Source organism: Pongo pygmaeus, chromosome 5 (genome assembly GCF_028885625.2).
Source record: "Pongo pygmaeus isolate AG05252 chromosome 5, NHGRI_mPonPyg2-v2.0_pri, whole genome shotgun sequence".
In the NCBI taxonomy this organism is placed as follows: Eukaryota; Metazoa; Chordata; class Mammalia; order Primates; family Hominidae; genus Pongo; species Pongo pygmaeus.
In genome coordinates, this window is record NC_072378.2 from 56,671,664 (window position 1) to 56,694,686 (window position 23,023).

At 36.9% G+C, this 23,023-nt stretch overlaps 1 protein-coding gene across 3 annotated transcripts in view; it reads right to left on the reverse strand.

Annotated features, from left to right (window-relative positions):
• Positions 1–23,023, reverse strand: part of COL21A1 (collagen type XXI alpha 1 chain) — a 204,565-nt gene that overhangs the window by 23,710 nt on the left and 157,832 nt on the right. The window contains exon 1 of one of the 3 annotated variants that reach the window (XM_054493049.2): positions 17,277–17,442. The exons of the other annotated variants lie outside the window; for them this stretch is intronic. Coding sequence (XP_054349024.2) covers positions 17,277–17,282 — 6 coding nt within the window. The 5' untranslated portion in view covers positions 17,283–17,442. Of the gene's footprint in view, positions 1–17,276; positions 17,443–23,023 lie in introns of those variants that run through there. 3 annotated transcript variants of the gene reach the window in all.

The window sequence follows — 23,023 nt, forward strand, 5'->3', positions numbered from 1 at the left end:
GTAACAGTAAGTGGACATATTTCATCTACTTCTGTGATTTCAGTTTGGGTTTGAGGAAGAGCAGAAAGTCAACCAGAAAATCCTGCATAATGTTGTGGTTAAAGAATGTTGACACAAAAAAATTGTTCTAGAAGCTTCTCTGTAACCATTTAAACCACTGCTGTACAACAAACAAGTTGTTAAGAATAGAAATACATACTTTAGAATAAAGGGTTTGACTTCTATTTCCTAGAGAATATTTTGTAATGAAGGGAATGTGTCTATGACAATATTACTTAGAAAACACAAAATATCACAGTATACTCCCCATATGTAATGAATGTATTTACTTATCCATGAAATTGGACCATTTTAGATCAAATTTGCTTTTAAGTAATGCTATATTTTCAATTCACTAAAAAAGATCTAAACTATTAATGGTATTTTTATATCAAATTATCTACCTTTCTACACAATGGTAGAGATATTTAATATCCAGTTATCAAAATATCAGAAGTATATTACATGTTTTCTTCATTATATCAAGAAGTGATTTATTCATTCTTAAAGATTCAATGAAGAAAAAATTCACATGTTGAAAGTATCTTTCTCATTAACTAAAAAGATTCCCATCTGATTATCAGTAAAGAGCATAGTAGAAGCCGTATGAAGCAGCTAAAAAAATAGATGCTGGAGTCAGCCAGCCCATGTCCTAATAGCAGATCCACTCCAGGCCAGTTATTTAAACTGTAAAATCTCTGAATCCCAGTTTTCTTTGTCGGGAAATAATAAGACCTATCTCATAGAGTTGGTACATTCTATCAATTAGCTTTCACAAATATTTAGCTCAGTGCTGGCACAACAATGAACAAATTTTTATAACTGTCTCTTCACAGCTCCTCCCTGACCTTTGAAAGTTGTGAAATACTTGAAGTCAATTTTTTGCCATGTCTCTACATTTTGTCCTCTTTCTCCATTGTAAGGCTTTTTCTTTTTTCTTTTTATTTTTTTATCTTTTTGCCTTTCTACCTTGCCTTTCCCTACTTGCATTTCCAAAAATGTCCATTATATGTAGGATGATGCTAGCAATCTAAAGTCCCCCATTCGGGGGCGCCAACAAGTCGGCATTGCCCCCCATTCAATACCTTTCCTTTTCATGTTTGGCTGATCTTGATTACAGAGTAATACTATTATGACTTTTGCTTTTTAAATATTTTAAATAATTCATCACTATTTGTTCAGAAAAAGATGACCAAGAGTATTAAATATATTTGTAGTTGAACTCTGCAATGTTTTTCAATTATTTTTTTTTCCCACAGTAACTGGCAGGCCATTATGAATGATTTACAACAGATTATTCTGTGGTAAGGCAACTATAGGGAGAAGTAACTTACAATCACAGATGCCAGACCTAAAAGAAACCAATATACAAGTACTTGCAATAAACCCTTGATAAGGAAATGACTAGTTTTCTATTCCCATATTATGCTGTAATTAATCTTTAAGGAAAAAAAAAATCTAAGAACGTTGGATGAACTTATTCACCCTGGCCTGTAGACAAGGGCCCACTTGGGACTGGACCCAAATTACCCAAAGATAAACAATTTAAGTAGAAAATACTTTAGCCAATAAATATAGGCTACTCATGTTTATAATAAAGCAGAAAGTGTCACCAGTTTCACCTTATAGGCTACAAAAAAAGAGAACAAAGATATCATAGGAAGGAAAAGCCATTTGGAGGCCATTTTAAAGGCTACTGCAGTAACTGGCATTTCTTTTCCACACCTAAAGGCATTTCTACATTTTTATAAAACCAATAAAATAGTCTGAACAATGTTACGTTGCAAAAGCATCCTTTTCCAGGACAAGACAAAATCACAAATTCTTAGCAAATTAAAATAACAAACCCGAAAACTCAGACAAGGACGACGACTATCTGGAGAGGAAGGGAAAGGATTAAGAGATCTGGGACCCCTGTCACATGGTGGGAAAGTCATGTAGCCACCAGAGCCCAAAGGTCCAGAAAAACCACCTGCCCCTTCATATCAGTAAGTGAAATGCATATGAAATACGGATGTGTTAAAAAACAAACAAACAAACAAACAAGCATGTATGTATAGACATATGTAAAACTTAAAATCAATTCCATTTTGATAGACATACGTAAAACTTAAAATCAATTCCATTTTGAAAGAGAAAGTTCCAAAATAATACCAGAGTTGTTCTAAAATGGGCTGTGATCTCTGAAAGCCTGAAAAGTACCTACCACATTTTTGGGGTACACTTTTTGTTACTACATAACTCAAAACAAATTATGGTCAATTTCTCATTAAGAAGAAAACTAAAAGTGAATTTTTCAAAGACCCTTTTTAACTTTAGAAACTTTAACTTGGTGCTGAATAGAAGTTAAAATAGAAGTTAAATCTTTTCCAGAGAAACCGGAAAATTCTACTATTTTTTTTTAATTTTATATATAATAGAGGTAATCATACCAAAATATTTTAAAGCACCATTAACCATCCCCACCAAATAAAAAATGAAATTAGTTTGATAAAGAAAACGCACTAATAAGTGAATTTTTAAACTTAATTTATATGATAAAAATAACTAGGTATTTAAAATTGTATCTAATCTAATATCTTCCATATCTTATTTATAACCTCATATTTTTGAAATGTGTATGCTATTCCATCTAAATCTCTATACTAGTTATTGCATAACACAGCCCATTGTGAATTTTATGTTTATATAATGTAAATCCCATTTTCTTATAAAAATAATGAAACAATTGATAGACAAATAAGCATTGATTAAAGTAAAAAAATTAAATGTTTTCTATTGATCCATAACCAATTACCACATATTTAGTGCATTAAAGCAACACATATTTATTATCTTACAGTTCTGTGGGTCAGAAGTACAGCATGGGTCTCACAGGGCTAAATTCCAAGAGTCAGCAATGCTGCACTCCTTTCTGGAGTCTCTCGGAAAGAATCTGCTTCCTGTGCATTCAGGTTATTGGCAGAATTCTGTTTCTTGCAGCTGTAGGACCAAGGTAGCCATTTTCTTACCGGCTGTAAACTTGAAGTCTATTTCCAGCTTCCAGGGGGGACTACACTCCTTGGTTTACAGCCCCAAGGAATCTATCCTTCATTTTCTCTATCTTCAAATGGGTCAGGTCCTTCTTCAGTCACATCTTTTTGCCCCATTCCTGCTCTGTATTTTTCCACTTTCAATTACTCATGATTAGATTGGGCCTCCTTAGATAATCTGGAATAAAATTTCCATCTCAAGGACATTAACTTTAATCACATCCACAAAATCTCTTTGCTGTGGAAAGTATCAGGTTCCAGGGATTAAATTATGGCTATCTTTGGGGAGAGGATGGAGTTGTCATATTTTGCCTACCACAGAAATATTGTCTAATATCTGAGGACCAAATAGTTTCTATGTAATTTAAATTCCTCCAAGGCATTAAAAGGATGATCATCTAAATTCAAATTATGAAGCTACTAAGTCAATAATAATACCTAAAAAAGAAATCTACAAGCTGATGTAATCTGTTAAAATAAATGCAAATGGACTTACTATAAGGCTAGTAAGATAAATATAGCAGTGTGTCAGAACAAAAGTAGAGCATGGCTAAGTAGGGTTTGTCTCAGCATGCAAGAAATGTCCAATATAAAGAAATATATCCGTATAATATACTATACTAATGACATTCCCATATTAACAATTTAGAAGAGAAACACACAAAATCACCTCAAAAGATTCATTATTAAAAATTTATCATGCAATATTTGTGAAAACTCCCAATAATCTAAAAATAGAACTAATATTTGAAACCAAAGTCTGAATCAATCAGAAACCCATTTTAAACATCAGATTTGGTGAAACACTAGACATTTCTACTTAAATTCAGGAATAAACCATAGTTTATATTTTAAACCAGTAGTCACACTTACAGGGATATATCCCTCAGGGAAAATATTGCCTAAGTATGCAGAAAAAAATATATATATATAAAAAACATTAATAAGAGAGATTAGATTGATTTATAGCTATGCTATAAATGAAATGAGATAGATTTTATATTGTCTTATAACCTTTTATGGTAAATGTTCATATTACAAAGTTAAATAAAAGTTTCAGTGGATCCAATTTGTTGTTTAAAAAAATCATGTATGTTCTTATGTATTTGTAAAGAAAAAGTCCAGACATAATCTCATTAAATGAGTAACAATTGTTACTGCTGGGAATGGGAATGGAATTTGGGTAAGTGAAAGCAGACTCAAATTTACAACACAACTTCTACACTTTTTGAGTACTTAAGATAAACTAAGTAAATAAATACATGTAAGAAGTGATAAATAATGAATAAAAGGATTAGATAAAACTAATAAAATGTAATCAAATATACAATACATAATAACAAACAAATGAAAAGTTGGCCCACACAAATTTCTTATCTTAAAAAGTTCTCAAAAAATGTCTAAGAGTTATTTTCCTCACATTTAAATCATTCAAGAAATTACTGTTAAGCGTTGGTCTTTCAAAATAAAAAAGTAAAGATATCAAAGGTTGTGGCTATCATTTGGTAAGAGAACTAGAACAACTGGAAAGAATTATACTGCAGACTCAGAAATCAATGCTGGGGAGATCTTAATACACCTCCCTGCTATGACCTCCCTGTGTAACATATTTGCTAAGTTTTCATGTCTTGGGAGGTTATTCTTGCAGATAATTTTCACATATTGCTAAGTACACTGTGTTGGACAAAGGCATTCATATTGCTCAGGGAAAGATAATGCTGTGTTTAAGGAGCACTTTCTTTCACAGGAGAGCTAGGAATTTGACATTTGGCAAAATCAGCTTTCCCAGGCACCATTTCCCCCATTTTCCCACAGTCATAGAACTTTTCTAAAACAAAAAATGGTAATATATTAGATCTATAATTACAGATTGTTACTTTTGTCTATTACATAAAATTTTTTAAATCTGGAAGAATAACCTAAAAATTTCATTAAAATTGAAGGTATAATAAAACTCATAAATTTAAGTTATCTAATTTCTATCTTTGTAAGGATTTGCCTCTCTCATATAAGCAAGTTTAGTCCTCTTCAATTGCATATAGATGTATTTTTGTTTTACAAAATAGATTTGTTTTTGTTATTTTTGTCAATAAACAAAACACAAAATATTATAAATAAGCAAAGGAAAGTGAACCCATTTGGAAATATAATTTCATATTATCATTTATGACAACATCAAAGCTTATTTAACCAGAGAAATACATATTAAAGCATGTATGGTCTAAAAAATATTAAAATGTCAGAATTATTTTCTTGTACCAATATCACTAAAACTAATTGCTCTCCTCCAGTAGGTAACTTTTGTCTTCCTACTGTGTTCATATTCCTCTTTTTGATCTACCTGTCTCAAAGTCCCTATATCAGTAGTTATTAAACTTTACATCAGACTCACAAGCAGTTGCCGTTAAAAATCTAGTTTCTTGGGATTTGACCCCAAATTTTGATTTATCAGGAGCAGAATGGCCCCCAGAAAACTGAATTTTAATAGGCATTTCTAGTAATTTTGAGGTACTCTGTGGATCAGAGCTTGAGAAATAGTGTTCTGTGTATATTTTTTTCAAGAGATAAATATACAGATCCTTTCAAGAGAATATCAATTATTTCTATATAAATATATATTCATAATACAGATAATTTTCAAGACTCTCATTTACATAGTCTCATATATTTTATATTATATATAAAAAATCTAAATTATTTATATATAAGTGAGACTCTCTTAAAAACTATCTGTATTATAGGTGTTAAGCTTGGATTGTCATCCCGGGTTTTAAATTATCTACTAATTAAATTTTAAAATAATCCATTTTATGCCTCTGCTTAAAAATCATTACATATACATTATTTTTCCACCAATCTATAACCTTTGAACAAAATTTTTATTATTATTATTCTCATTATTATTATTATACTTTAGGGTTTATGGTACATGTGTGCAATGTGCAGGTAAGTTACATATGTATACATGTGCCACGCTGGTGCGCTGCACCCACTAACTCGTCATCTAGCATTAGGTATATCCCCCAATGCTATCCCTCCCCCCTCCCCTCACCCCACAACAGTCCCCGAAGTGTGATGTTCCCCTTCCTGTGTCCATGTGTTCTCATTGTTCAATTCCCACCTATGAGTGAGAATATGCGGTGTTTGGTTTTTTGTTCTTGCGATAGTTTACTGAGAATGATGATTTCCAATTTCATCCATGTCCCTACAAAGGACATGAACTCATCATTTTTTATGGCTGCATAGTATTCCATGGTGTATATGTGCCACATTTTCTTAATCCAGTCTATCATTGTTGGACATTTGGGTTGGTTCCAAGTCTTTGCTATTGTGAATAATGCCGCAATAAACATACGTGTGCATGTGTCTTTATAGCAGCATGATTTATAGTCCTTTGGGTATATACCCAGTAATGGGATGGCTGGGTCAAATGGTATTTCTAGTTCTAGATCCCTGAGGAGTTGCCACACTGACTTCCACAAGGGTTGAACTAGTTTACAGTCCCACCAACAGTGTAAAAGTGTTCCTATTTCTCCACATCCTCTCCAGCACCTATTGTTTCCTGACTTTTTAATGATTGCCATTCTAACTGGTGTGAGATGGTATCTCATTGTGGTTTTGATTTGCATTTCTCTGATGGCCAGTGATGGTGAGCATTTTTTCATGTGTTTTTTGGCTGCATAAATGTCTTCTTTTGAGAAGTGTCTGTTCATGTCCTTCGCCCACTTTTTGATGGGGTTGTTTGTTTTTTTCTTGTAAATTTGCTGGAGTTCATTATAGATTCTGGATATTAGCCCTTTGTCAGATGAGTAGGTTGCGAAAATTTTCTCCCATTTTGTAGGTTGCCTGTTCACTCTGATGGTAGTTTCTTTTGCTGTGCAGAAGCTCTTTAGTTTAATTAGATCCCATTTGTCAATTTTGGCATTTGTTGCCATTGCTTTTGGTGTTTTAGACATGAAGTCCTTGCCATGCCTATGTCCTGAATGGCAATGCCTAGGTTTTCTTCTAGGCTTTTCATGGTTTTAGGTCTAACATTTAAGTCTTTAGTCCATCTTGAATTGATTTTTGTATAAGGTGTAAGGAAGGGATCCAGTTTCAGCTTTCTACATATGGCTAGCCAGTTTTCCCAGCACCATTTATTAAATAGGGAATCCTTTCCCCATTTCTTGTTTTTCTCAGGTTTGTCAAAGATCAGATAGTTGTAGATATGTGGCATTATTTCTGACGGCTTTGTTCTGTTCCATTGATCTATATCTCTGTTTTGGTACCAGTACCATGCTGTTTTGGTTACTGTAGCCTTGTAGTATAGTTTGAAGTCAGGTAGTGTGATGCCTCCAGCTTTGTTCTTTAGGCTTAGGATTGACTTGGCGACACGGGCTCTTTTTTGGTTCCATATGAACTTTAAAGTAGTTTTTTCCAATTCTGTGAAGAAAGTCATTGGTAGCTTGATGGGGATGGCATTGAATCTGTAAATTACCTTGGGAAGGATGGCCATTTTCACGATATTGATTCTTCCTACCCATGAGCATGGAATGTTCTTCCATTTGTTTGTATCCTCTTTTATTTCCTTGAGCAGTGGTTTGTAGTTCTCCTTGAAGAGGTCCTTCACATCCCTTGTAAGTTGGATTCCTAGGTATTTTATTCTCTTTGAAGCAATTGTGAATGGGACTTCACTCATGATTTGGCTCTCTGTTTGTCTGTTATTGATGTATAAGAATGCTTGTGATTTTTGTACATTGATTTTGTATCCTGAGACTTTGCTGAAGTTGCTTATCAGCTTAAGGAGATTTTGGGCTGAGACAATGGGGTTTTCTAGATATACAATCATGTCATCTGCAAACAGGGACAATTTGACTTCCTCTTTTCCCAATTGAATACCCTTGATTTCCTTCTCCTGCCTCATTGCCCTGGCCAGAACTTCCAATACTATGTTGAATAGAAGTGGTGAGAGAGGGCATCCCTGTCTTGTGACAGTTTTCAAAGGGAATGCTTCCAGTTTTTGTCCATTCAGTATGATATTGGCTGTGGGTTTGTCATAGATAGCTCTTATTATTTTGAGATACGTCCCATCAATACCTAATTTATTGAGAGTTTTTAGCATGAAGGGTTGTTGAATTTTGTCAAAGGCCTTTTCTGCATCTATTGAGAAAATCATGTGGTTTTTGTCTTTGGTTCTGTTTATATGCTGGATTACATTTATTGATTTGCGTATATTGAACCAGCCTTGCATCCCAGGGATGAAGCCCACTTGATCATGGTGGATAAGCTTTTTGATGTGCTGCTGGATTCGGTTTGCCAGTATTTTATTGAGGATTTTTGCATCAATGTTCATCAAGGATATTGGTCTAAAATTCTCTTTTTTTGTTGTGTCTCTGCCAGGCTTTGGTATCAGGATGATGCTGGCCTCATAAAATGAGTTAGGGAGGATTCCCTCTTTTTCTATTGATTGGAATAGTTTCAGAAGGAATGGTACCAGTTCCTCCTTGTACCTCTGGTAGAATTCGGCTGTGAACCCATCTGGTCCTGGACTTTTTTTGGTTGGTAAGCTATTCATTTTTGCCACAATTTCAGCTCCTGTTCTCGGTCTATTCAGAGATTCAACTTCTTCCTGGTTTAGTCTTGGGAGGGTGTATGTGTTGAGGAATTTATCCATTTCTTCTAGATTTTCTAGTTTATTTGCGTAGAGGTGTTTGTATTATTCTCTGATGGTAGTTTGTATTTCTGTGGGATTGGTGGTGATATCCCCTTTATCATTTTTTATTGCATCTATTTGATTCTTCTCTCTTTTTTTCTTTGTTAATCTTGCTAGCAGTCTATCAATTTTGTTGATCCTTTCAAAAAATCAGCTCCTGGATTCATTAATTTTTTGAAGGGCTTTTTTTGTCTCTATTTCCTTCAGTTCTGCTCTGATTTTAGTTATTTCTTGCCTTCTGCTAGCTTTTGAATGTGTTTGCTCTTGCTTTTCTAGTTCTTTTAATTGTGATGTTAGGGTGTCAATTTTGGATCTTTCCTGCTTTCTCTTCTGGGCATTTAGTGCTATAAATTTCCCTCTACACACTGCTTTGAATGCATCCCAGAGATTCTGGTATGTTGTGTCTTGGTTCTCATTGGTTTCAAAGAACATCTTTATTTCTGCCTTCCTTTCGTTATGTACCCAGTAGTCATTCAGGAGCAGGTTGTTCAGTTTCCACCTAGTTGAGCGGCTTTGAGTGAGATTCTTAATCCTGAGTTCTAGCTTGATTGCACTGTGATCTGAGAGACAGTTTGTTATAATTTCTGTTCTTTTACATTTATTGAGGAGAGCTTTACTTCCAAGTATGTGGTCAATTTTGGAATAGGTGTGGTGTGGTGCTGAAAAGAATGTATATTCCGTTGATTTGTGTTGGAGAGTTCTGTAGATGTCTATTAGGTCCGCTTGGTGCAGAGCTGAGTTCAATTCCTGGGTATCCTTGTTGACTTTCTGTCTCGTTGATCTGTCTAATGTTGACAGTGGGGTGTTAAAGTCTCCCATTATTAATGTGTGGGAGTCTAAGTCTCTTTGTAGGTCACTCAGGACTTGCTTTATCAATCTGGGTGCTCCTGTATTGGGTGCATATATATTTAGGATAGTTAGCTCTTCTTGTTAAATTAATCCCTTTACCATTACATAATGGCCTTCTTTGTCTCTTTTGATCTTTGTTGGTTCAAAGTCTGTTTTATCAGAGACTAGGATTGCAACCCCTGCCTTTTTTTGTTTTCCATTTGCTTGGTAGATCTTCCTCCATCCTTTTATTTTGAGCCTATGTGTGTCTCTGCACGTGAGATGGGTTTCCTGAATACAGCACACTGATGGGTCTTGAGTCTTTATCCAATTTGCCAGTCTGTGTTTTTTAATTGGAGCATTTAGTCCATTTACATTTAAAGTTAGTATTGTTATGTGTGAATTTGATCCTGTCATTATGATGTTAGCTGGTTATTTTGCTCGTTAGTTGATGCAGTCTCTTCCTAGTCTCGATGGTCTTTACATTTTGGCATGATTTTGCAGTGGCTGGTACCGGTTGTGCCTTTCCATGTTTAGCGCTTCCTTCAGGAGGTCTTTTAGGGCAGGCATGGTGGTGACAAAATCTCTCAGCATTTGCTTGTCTGTAAAGTATTTTATTTCTCCTTCACTTATGAAGCTTAGTTTGGCTGGATATGAAATTCTGGGTTGAAAATTCTTTTCTTTAAGAATGTTGAATATTGGCCCCCACTCTCTTCTGGCTTGTAGGGTTTCTGCCGAGAGATCCGCTGTTAGTCTGATGGGCTTCCCTTTGATGGTAACCCGGTCTTTCTCTCTGGCTGCCCTTAACATTTTTTCCTTCATTTCAACTTTGGTGAATCTGACAATTATGTGTCTTGGAGTTGCTCTTCTCGAGGAGTATCTTTGTGGGGTTCTCTGTATTTCCTGAATCTGAATGTTGGCCTGCCTTGCTAGATTGGGGAAGTTCTCCTGGATAATATCCTGCAGAGTGTTTTCCAACTTGGTTCCATTCTCCCCGTCACTTTCAGGTACACCAATCAGACGTAGATTTGGTCTTTTCACATAGTCCCACATTTCTTGGAGGCTTTGCTCGTTTCTTTTTATTCTTTTTTCTCTAAACTTCCCTTCTCGCTTCATTTCATTCATTTCATCTTCCAGGGCTGATACCCTTTCTTCCATTTGATCGCATCGGCTCCTGAGGCTTCTGCATTCTTCACGTAGTTCTCGAGCCTTGGTTTTCAGCTCCATCAGCTCCTTTCAGCACTTCTCTGTATTGGTTATCCTAGTTATACATTCTTCTAAATTTTTTTCAAAGTTTTCAATTTCTTTGCCTTTGGTTTGAATATCCTCCCGTAGCTCGGAGCAATTTGATCGTCTGAAGCCTTCTTCTCTCACCTCGTCAAAGTCATTCTCCATCCAGCTTTGTTCTGTTGCTGGTGAGGAACTGCGTTCCTTTGGAGGAGGAGAGGTACTCTGCTTTTTAGAGTTTCCAGTTTTTCTGCTGTTTTTTCCCCATCTTTGTGGTTTTATCTACTTTTGGTCTTTGATGATGGTGATGTACAGATGGGTTTTTGGTGTGGATGTCCTTTCTGTTAGTTTTCCTTCTAACAGACAGGACCCTCAGCTGCAGGTCTGTTGGAGTACCTGGCCGGCCGTGTGAGGTGTCAGTCTGCCCCTGCTGGGGGGTGCCTACCAGTTAGGCTGCTCGGGGGTCAGGGGTCAGGGACCCACTTGAGGAGGCAGTCTGCCCGTTCTCAGATCTCCAGCTGCGTGCTGGGAGAACCACTGCTCTCCTCAAAGCTGTCAGACAGGGACATTTAAGTCTGCAGAGGTTACTGCTGTCTTTTTGTTTGTCTGTACCCTGCCCCCAGAGGGGGAGCCTACAGAGGCAGGCAGGCCTCCTTGAGCTGTGGTGGGCTCCACCCAGTTCAAACTTCCAGGCTGCTTTGTTTACCTAAGCGAGCCTGGGCAATGGCGGGCGCCCCTCCCCCAGCCTCGCTGCCAACTTGCTGTTTGATCTCAGACTGCTGTGCTAGCAATCAGCGAGACTCCGTGGGCGTAGGACCCTCTGAGCCAGGTGCGGGCTATAATCTCCTGGGGCACCATTTCCTAAGCCCGTCAGAAAAGCACAGTATTCGGGTGGGAGTGGCCCGATTTTCCAGGTGCCGTCTGTCACCCCTGGAAAGGGAACTCCCTGACCCCTTGCGCTTCCCGAGTGAGGCAATGCCTCGCCCCTGCTTCGGCTGGCGCACGGTGCAATCACCCACTGACCTGTGCCCACTCTCTGGCACTCCCTAGTGAGATGAACACAGTACCTCAGATGGAAATGCAGAAATCACCCATCTTCTGTGTCGCTTACGCTGGGAGCTGTAGACGGGAGCTGTTCCCATTCGGCCATCTTGGCTCCTCCCGAACAAAATTCTTAGCACTCTGCCTGTCATGATTAAATCTGCTTATCTTTAATAGATTTTAGTAGTTTTAACCCACCACACAATTTTTATATACAGTTGACCCTTGAACTACACAGGGGTTAGTGGTGCCAAACCGTTGCACAGTTGAAAATCCACGGTTAAATTTTGACTCCCCCAAAATGTAACTACTAATAGCCTAGTTTTGGCTGAAAGCATTACCAATAACATAAACAGTCAATTAACACGTGTTTTGCATGTTATATGTATTGTATACTATACTATCACAATAAAGAAACTAGAGAAAAGCAAATGTTATTAAGATAATATGGAAGAGAAAATATATCTACTATTCATTAAGTGGAAGTGAATCATCATAAAGGTCTTCACCCTCATCATCTTCATGTTAAGTAGGCTGAGGAGGAAGAAGAGGAGGGGTTGGTCTTGCTGTCTCAAGGGGTGACAGAGACAGATATGTAAAGGGTAAAAGGGGAAGCAGGAAAGGCAGGCGCACTGGGTGTAATTTTGTGAAAGCACACTGTAATTTCTGCCTGATTTTTTGCTTTTCATTTATCTAGAAAGGTTCCTATAAGGCAGCAATCCTTCTTCCACTATTTGCTTCAGTGTCAGTACCCATATCATAGAAGTGTCCATGCCGTAAAAGAAGTCAAAAGCAGTCTTGAATAATCTGAACCATTCTGCCAGCTTGTCTAATGTCAGTTTGTTTTCTGGCACTGCTTCTTCTCTGTCTTCTTCCCACAGGCTGGCACTGGTTTGGAGGCACTCATCACCATCAAGTTGTCTTCTGTTAATTCCTCTGATTTGGTGTCTGTTACCTCTTGAATCTTTCCACGATCCATATCTTGGGACCCTTGTCCCTTCACCTTTTGTTTTGTTTTGTTTTGCCATATCCACAATCTCTTTTGTGATTTCCCTGATTGGTTGTGTCATAAGATCACATACAACATTTAGACACAGTTTTCTCCAGTAGAATTTTATGTTTCAGGCTTCATGGCTTTTTCTACAACAATGATAGCATCTTCAGTGGTGTAATTCTTCCAGACTGTCATGACATTCTCTCTGCTGGGGTTCTCTTCTATAGCATTGACAACCTTTCCATACAATACCATGTGTAATAAGCTTTAAAGGTCCTCCTTATTATACAATCTAGAGGCTGAATTAGATACATTGTCTTAGGGGGCAAGTAGACCATTCAGATGTCTTCAGTGTTGAACTCATGGGGTTCTGGGTGGCTGGAGGCATTGTCTAATATCAAAAGAACTTTAAAATGCAGTCCCTTACTAGCAATGTACTTCCTGATTTCAGGGACAAAGCATTGACGGAACCAATCCAGAAAAAGCATTCTCTCATCCAGGCTTTCTTGTTATACAACCAAAAGACTGCCAGCTGGTGTGTATAGCTTCCCTTCAAGGCTTGGGAGTTAACAGCTCTATAGATAAGGGAAGTTCTGATTATAAACCCAATTGCATTTGTACAAAACAGTACAGTCAGCCTATCCTTTCCTGACTTAAATCCTGGGGCTTGTTTCTCTTCCTTACTAATAAATGTCCTTTGTGGCATTTCTTTCTTCCAGAGTAGGACAATTCTATCTGCATTAAAAATTTGTTCATGAAGATATCCATTTCTCCTCAATGAGATTCTTAGTGGCATCTGGAAATGCTTGTGCTGCTGCTTTGTTGGCAGAAGCTGCTTCTCCTGTGTTTGACAATTTTTAAGCCAAACCTGTTTTTAAAATTATCAAACCATCCTTTGCTGACATTACATTCTCCAGCTTTTGTTTGAAAAAGCTGGAGAACTGATAAATTCTTCATCTTTGTTTTGCTTTAATTTGTCATATAATAATTTTGCTTTTTAGGCCGGGCACAGTGGCTCACACCTGTAATCCTAGCACTTTGGGAGGCCGAGGTGGGTGGATCACCTGAGGTCGGGACTTCAAGATCAGCCTGGCCAACATGGTGAAACCCCGTCTCACTAAAAATACAAAAATTAGCCAGGCATGGTGGCACATGCCTATAATCTCAGCTACTCAGGAGGCTGAAGCAGGAGAATTGCTTGACCCCGGGAGGTGGAGGTTGCAGTGAGCTGAGATTGTGCCACTGCACTCCAGCCTGGGCAACAGAGCAAGACTCCATCTCAAAAAAAATTTTTGCTTTTTAAAAATCATATTTGTGTCTATTAGTATGCCTTTCTTACAGCAATCCTGCATTCACATAAAAGCTGAATTTTCAGTATGAGACAAAAAGGAATTTTGCAAAAAGTACAAAGTTTTTGCACCTGCCAGCATAGCTGCAGCAACAGTTTCACAAATTTCCTTTTCTTTTTTTTACAATGGTCCTTACACTGTATTATCTCAAAATGGTGGGCAATTGCAGCAGCAGACCTCAATCTATGGTATACATATCAAGCAATAAAACCTTTTCTTATAATGTCACAACTTTTTTTCTGCTTTTTGGGAGCACTTCCAAAATCACTAGTGGCACTTCCTATGTATTTCATGATGTTATTCAGAGTTTACAGTATTGCACTAAACAATGAAAAATACGCAAAAACCACAAGAGATCTTTTTCTTTGAGATATGGTCTCACTCACTCTATCACCCAGGCTGGAGTACAGTGGTGTGATCTCTGCTGAATGGGGCCTCGACCTCCCAGGCTCAGGTGATCCCCCCACCTCAGGTTCCCAAGTAGCTGGCACTAGGCACACATCACCACATCTGGCTAATTTTTTGTATGTTTTGTAGAGATGGGGTTTTGCGATGCTACCCAGGCTAGTCTCAAACTCCTGGGCTTGGTCAAGTGGTCCGCCCACCTTGAACTCCCAAAATGCTGGGATTACAGGCTTGAGCCACCACACCCAGCTGAGATCACTTTTTACTGTAATACACAATTTATTGGAAAGACAAACTGCTCCCATTGAGATGATTAGCATCACATGGCATTTTAAGCTGATACCTGCAACAGTTGAGCTCACCAAAATAGCAACAGGAGGTGGCTATGAAATTATTATAGTAATACAATATGCACTACAGTTAATTTTAGGCAATTTTGATTTAATATTGCATCTTTACATTTGTTTACATTTATCTCAACTGGAAATGGCACTATGTATGCTCTGTAAATGTTTGTATATGTAAGTTGTGATAAATTTTAAATTTTTATTATAGTAAATAATACAGACTAACATCTATATATATTTTTTGCACTCATGGCATAACTTTTTATTTTAAAAAAATATTTCTATGCAACATGGTTCATCCACAAGTTTTTAAAACTGTCAAAACTCTCCAAAAAAATTTTTCACTATATGTATTGAAAAAAATCCACATATAAGTGGACCCAAACAATTCAAATCCATATTGTTAAAGTCAAAGTCTGTTTACATGACATCAACCCATAAAAGTTAGACTTCATATCCTGTATACATGGTAAGTTTCTTCTCATCCATTCTCTTCAAATCAGAGATGAATATAATCAGTCCCCATACCAGTGAGACTACTGAGCCTACATAAGCAATAATGAGATTCTATTTACTTAGAGGATATGTTATCCATTCTAAGAATTAATCATACATCATCTCATATTTGCAATTGCATTTATTCCTCTTGAAATTTCAGGGCTCAATAAAGCCTCTTTCAAATTATAAAGAAATGGATGGAAAAAAGAAAAAATCAAATAAAATACTTTAATGCTTATCAGTGGTTCTTACAATAACAATAATTTAAAGGACTTCTGTCCGGGCACGGTGGCTCACGCCTGTAATCCCAGCCCTTTGGGAGGCTGAGGAGGGTGGATCATGATGTCAAGAGATCAAGACCATCCTGGCCAAAATGGTGAAACCCTGTCTATACTAAAATACAAAAATTAGCTGGGCGTGGTGACACGCGCCTGTAGTCTCAGCTACTCAGGAGACTGAGGCAGGAGAATTACCTGAACCCAGGAGGCAGAGGTTGCAGGGAGCCAAGATCGTGCCACTGCACTCCAGCCTGGCAACAGAGCAAGACTCCATCGAAAAAAAAATATAAAAAAAAGATTTCTTAGAACAACACAAAAAAATGATCAGTGCCGTAGACACAGAGCTTCTAAATTTAAAATCAGCAATGTTGCTTTATGTTATTGTTTGATGGTAGTCCAGTTTTGCTATGTCAATGATATTTATGTCATTTATAATAGGAAAGAATAAAACAGATCTGCGATTAACCTGGTAGGACTTTATTAACTAATTTGTACAGATAATGAGCCAACATTTGTGTGTGAGGTCAAAATTAATGACACAATATTTTCACATTCACTACATTGCCAAGTGTCATATTGTAGAAGACCAAAAAGTTACAGATATTGCTTACAAATTTAGTCAACCCTACAGTAAACTGAGCATTTACATTATTTTAGATAGAGCCTATTTCAAACTGTATTGTAAGAGTTATTGTCAATTAGATTTTAAAACATAATTACTATGACAATAAATTATTGTAATAGTGTTTTATGTAGTAATATTGTTTTATAATAATTATATACATAATTACATTATTACAGTAATAAATACAATTGAATTTTCAAATTGTACTATCCAAATTGTTACATGGGGGTTGCCTTCACACTAAGAACTGCTGTGTGAAATTTGTAATAGCAGATATATGAGTTTCAAGTTAAAGTTGGTTTACTCGGCACATACTTGGTATGTACCACTCCTGGAGCCTGAAAAAGGGGTGAGAAAAAGTACTACAAATCTGTACAAAAGACTGAAACATCTTACAATACAATTGCAAATCAAGTAAAAACAATAATAGAACTAGCGGGTTTTCCTCCTCTTTCTTTTCAATCTAAATAAAAAATATAGTCAAGCAGGCAAATAAAGATACCTCCACTTTACTAGCATCACAAAGCAGATTGGTAATTCCACATGGGAAATTATCACAGCAATTCATCATTAATGTTCCCCAATAATTTTATGCATGTCTTCTGCGTATATGCATAAAACTGATATGCCAAATAATCACACTGCAGAAAAGGTGATTAAACAAAAGATCTGCTGGTCTCTTAAGTACATGGTAACTTGGACTGGCTCAGCAGTAAACATTACATCATAAAGACAAGCATAACATGTGGTTAAGCAAGAATTCGAAAGGCATGAGGAAAGGAAACAATAAAAGCCTCTATGAGCCAGTGTTTCAGCCACACTACAGTGATCCCCATGTCTGTATTCCTGGAAAAATGAGACAGCAAACATTTCCAAAATAAAACTGCTAAGGCCATCCTTCATTAAGAAATATGCACTCACCTCCATAGATCCAGGAAACACGGCATTCTTTTTCTCCTTTTCATGGAGCTCCAGGGATCTCAGCTCACAGTAGAACCCAGTCCCTGCCTACAAATTTTCACTGTGAGCCATAAGGCTCCCTGTACACAATGGGGCTGGCTGGTGAGCAGAGAACTAGAAAGCAAATGATTTAGATTGCCTGATGAAAACGTTAATGCCAAATACAATATGCCATCAGGATTGAGCACCAGGACAAAAATAGCTATGACAAAGCAGCAGTGGAAACTATTCTGCAGATAATTTGGTTGGCAAGAATTGACCAAAGAAGACTAACTCGTCAACACGATAACTTGGTCTAAAATTGAATTCAGTTGAAAATGAATATATTCTGTTATGGTTTTTTCAACTACTGGTAAATTTATTCTACTGTTGCCCTCATGTTGCTCTGTCCTCACCATCCACCTAGCAGCCCAAGATAAAATCAGAGTGATTTTAGGAAAAGAAAATTCCAAAATATTAAGTCAGGAAAAGAAATTTCCAAAATATTAAGGATTCTTTGAAACAATCTTGTCCTTTATTCTTAGAATAAAAACTAAAATGTAGTCTAGCAAAGTTGGCATCTTTTAAAAGAAAAAAAACACTAAAAAGCACTCAAAATCTAGGCCTCAATTGTTGTTATAGTACAAAAACAATAATTATTTTTGTTTATGCTCATAGGAGAACATATGTTTAGGTTTATCATGTTTATGCTCATGGGAGAACATAAAATAAAGGCAAGAAAAATGCAACATAACAGACATCAAAAACCCAACTGGGGAAAAATAAGCGAAGTAATTGAAACATAATTAAACCATATGATTTGTATCCATGCAGATCCTTTTTTACGCATACATATTTATATACTGTTTAACTATTTTATATAGCACATTAAATATCATCCATTTAATTGCTTCAAATTTACAATATGATAACACAGAGAAGAAATATGGGCTAAAAGTTACTAAATACAATAAAGAAAAATGTAGGAAAATGAGAAATAGACAAATTAAGTTTTTAGAAATACATGATAATTTAACAAAATTGATAGTACAGAAAATATTGACTGAAGAGTCTTGCTTTCAAATTGTCACTGAAACCGACTTGTTTATTGACTTGCTAAAGCCCAAATATTTTTGATCAACACATATGCTACCAACAGTTTGCAACACACACCAATATGTACTCACATACATTTTTATATAGGTTCATTACATAAAATGATTAAGAATTAGATTAAATGAAAAGCCTAGTGTACTAGTTTCCAATAGCTACTGCAACAAATTACCACAAACTCAGCTTACACAACAGAATTTTATTCCCTCACAGTTCTAGAATGCACAAGTCTGAAGTCAAAGTTTTTTCAGGGCTGTGTGTCCCCCAGAAGCTCAAGGGAAGATTCCATTACTTGCCTCTCTCAATTTTTGGTCAGTGCCAGCATTCTTTGGCCTGTGGATACATCACTCCAATCTTAGCCACCATGGTCTCATTACTCCCTCCTCTTCTCTGTGTGAAATTTTCCTCTGCCTCTCTCTTACAAAGACACTAGTGTGACATTTAGGGTCCACTGGGATAAGCCAAGATAATCTCCCTATGACAAGATACTCATTCATATCTACAAAAGACCTTTTTTTCAAATAAGGTAATATTTACAGATTCCGGGGATTAAGAGCTGATGTCTCGGGGAAGGGTAATTTTCAGCCTGACACAGTCTACCCTCTGGCCTTCAAAGATTCACATTCATCCCACATACAGTTTACATCCACCCCAATCCCATGTCCACAAAAGTCTCAACTATTTACAGTGAAGTTCAAATTCTTATCTAAATAATAAATCGCTCTAAAGTCCCAAATCTTGTTATCTAAATCAGGTATGGGTATGATCCATCCTGGGACAAAATCCCTTTCCATCTGTGAACCTATAGACTACAGAGCAAGTTATCTATTTCCCAATTACGATGTTAAGACAGGCAAAGGATAAGTTATCAACATACCCATTCAAAGAGAAGAAAAGAGTCACTGACCCTCCGCAATGTTGAATCCAGCAGAAAAAATTCCATCAGGTTTCATGACCTAGGAATACCCCTCTGGGCTTGGGGCCCTGTCAGCCTTGGAATCACTATTCTTTTTTACTTGAAAGATAGTACATAATTGAAGTTGAGTAGTTTTATCAGCCTGCTTCCTACCTATAGAAATTTTGAGTGTCCAACAGCCTTCCCTCACTTTGTCTTGTCTCTGTACCTTTCATTCCAAACTGGCAGAGTTTCTGCTGATATAACATTATCAAAACCTTGTAAGTTTCCTGTATATATAATGAGGATTTACATAATCAGACAAGAGGCTCCTCCCCAGGTTTTTCCTGGATAGTCTCATATCTTTATTTGTGGCTTCCACTGGGCTGGTTGAATGGATTCATGAGTCCTATACCTAATCTCTTTTGCACTAGCAAACTTTGCCCAGCCACAACCTTAACCTTTTTTCCAGCATGCTTGTGTAACAGTGAATCTGCTAATTTTAACATCTTTTGTAATCTGTATAAGCAGGATATTTCCCAAATCATCAAGTGCTGGCTCCTTTTTGCTTAACAGTTCTTTCCTCAAATATCTTTTTCTCCTCACACTTTACTATAAACAGTAAGAAAAAAAATCATGCTCTATCTTCAGCACTTTGCTTGGCAATCTCGTCAGCTAAATATACAAGTTCATCACTTAGAAGTCTTACTTTCCACACAACTGCAGGACATCATTTAGCTAAATTTTCTGCCACTTTATGACAAGGTGTCACTATTCTTTCAGTTTCCTACAGCATGTTCCTCTTTCCTCCTTTATCAACAGTGTCTTTAATGTCCATTCATCTAGCAACAGTGTGTTGATGATGCTATATTTCTCATCTTTTCTAAGATGAGAAAGGCTTTCTCCACATGACCTCCACTTCTTCACTGAGCCCTCACTATCAATCTTTAACATTCATATTTCTACCAATAGTCTGTTCAAGGCAATATAGACTACTTCTACCATGTGCCTCAAAATTCTTACAGCCTCTATACATTACCCAATTCCCAAGCCACTCTACATTTTAGGTACTTAGGTACTTACTCCCGGAAACAAAATCTGCATCAGTCAGGGTTCCAGCAGAGAAACAGAACCAGCTGAGATATATGAATGTATGTATACACACATATACATGGCAGAGATTTGTTGCAAAGTATTGGTTTATGCAAGAGTGGCGACTGGCTAGGCAAATACCAATCCATGAGACAGGCAATTAGGAGGTGTAAGTTGGAAACCCTCACACAGGAGCTGACACTGTAATCCATGGAGAGAATTTCTTCTTTCTCTAGGAAACTTCAGTTTTGCTCCGAACTTTCAACTGACTGGTTCATGCCCACCAGAAAATCCAAGATAATCTCCCCATCAGAAGATCTTTAACTTAATCATTTCTACAAAGACCTTTTTATCCAAATAAAACCATATTTACAGGTTTCAGAAGTTAAGATCTGATATTTCTGAGGGTGGAGGCATTTTTTAATCTACTACCACTAGTATTTACAGAAATTCATCTAAAATTTCCTTGGATCTGACCCACAACTTTTTATTGAAATTTTATTAATTTCTATTTTTACAAGCCTATTATTTTCTAATTATCCCAAAATATAGACCTTCTCTTTAAATGCCTTTGTTATTATTTAGATATGTTCCATTTAAACATATTTTAGGATCACTTGCACTAGCCAAAACTGGTTCTTTGTGTTCTATTCCCTGTTTACTGTTTGGCGTTCCTCTGTATCCATCCATGCAGTAAGACTTTTGAAGAGTCATCTCTTATCTTACCCGCATCCAATGGATCCTCAAGCCCTGCTAGTACCTGTTTAGTTCATTTCAAATCTGTCCCACTCTCCCCCTCCCAACTCTGACCACTCTCACTTTAGTTGTTATTAGAGGTGACAGAGCTCACTAACTGCTTCCAGTCAAAAGTTTTAAGTAGGGAAGTAGGGCTCCCATTACTCTCAGAATTAAGTGCAAACAGCACAGACACCTAAGGCCTTCCTAGTTTGGCCTCTATCTATCCCTAAAACCTCACCTACTGTTTCTGTCACTTCCCTTTCATGTACCGCATGGCAGGCTGAACTACTGTCAGTTCTTCTCAGAATATGCTTTCTTCTGCCTCTATATTTTGGAACATGCATGCTACACACTCCTGCCTTGCCAGGCCAAACAACTAGCCCACTCATATTTATCATCCAGAATTTGGCCAAGAGAGTTGTGTTTTTAAGAAGCCATCCCTATGCATTTTAAATAGGTGAACTGTATATGAATTATATCTCATAATATTGGTTTTTTTTGTTTTTGTTTCTTTTGAGACAGAGTCTCCCTCTGTCACCCAGGCTGGAGTGCAGTGGCATGATCTTGGCTCACTGCAGTCTCCACCTTCCAGGTTCAAGCAATTCTCCTGCCACAGCCTCCTGAGTAGCTGGGATTACAGGTGCCCACCACCACATCTGGCTGATTTTTGTATTTTTAGTAGAGATGGGATTTCACCACGTTTACCAGGCTGGTCTCAAACTCCTGACCTCAAGTAATCCACCTGCCTTGGCCTCCCAAAATGCTTGGATTACAGGCATGGGCCACCATGTCTGGCCTGCCATTTTTTTTTTTAAACAATGCATACCTTTCAACAATGCCTGCAGCCTCATGTAAGGTTATACACATCTTCCACAGCCTTTCAGGCTCCCCCCATACCTATGTTCATAACATTCATACTGTGTTGCCATCTGTTGGCTCATTTGACTCCTTGATGGCCAGGCCATGATTAATTAATCTTCACATTCTCCTCAATTAGTACAATGTCTGGCACAAAGTAGACACTCAGTAAATACTGCTGAATAATTGAAAGAATATAATCTTTAAACATAGCAATTCATGGTTGAAACAAGTTATAATAAATCTATCTGGTGTTAGACCTGAGTTTACAGTTTCCTGAATTGAAGTTAATTAGGTATAATTTACTACTTAAAAAGTAAATTACTTTTAGGATTGAATTACTTTTAGGATTGACAAATACTAGCTTTCAAATTCAAAGTATTGACATGTGAATGTACTTGTATTTTGAAGCACTATAATCATTTCCCAATAAATTATAGTGCTAGCCATTAATTTTAATTCTGGGAGTTAGTGTTCATATGTATCAATCTGCTTACGGGGATGAATCACCATTAGACTGACATAAGCTGTGTTTAATTAGCTTTAAAGCATTTTTCCAAGAGGTTCTGTCCTTCCATGTGAAACTCCATTAATTTTCTTGGCTGCCACATTATAGAATAAAGTGAATATGCCCTTTATAGTAGAGCCAAGTCATTTATTACAACTACTTAAAACCATTATTCCCACACAATGGAAGAATGTTTATTTCTTTGTGTCACAAAATATATAAACTTTATGGATTTTTTTTCTATTTTCAAAGCTTTTCCACAAATGATAAGAATCTATTTGCACAGCATAATAAAAACCAAGTTTTCATTAATTGTAAAAAAAAAAAAAAAAAAAAAAAATAGCTTGTAACGCTATCTGTTCTTATTTGGAAGAAAATACAGACCAAAAGAATTGTTTCCAGACATCAGCAAATTGGAGACACTTAACCTATGAATTGCTTTCCTAACAGGGTGCATTTCCTGGCATAGGAAACTTGGCTTCCTCTTTGCCATTCATCAAGAAAGAGAGGGGAATGGAAGAAAAG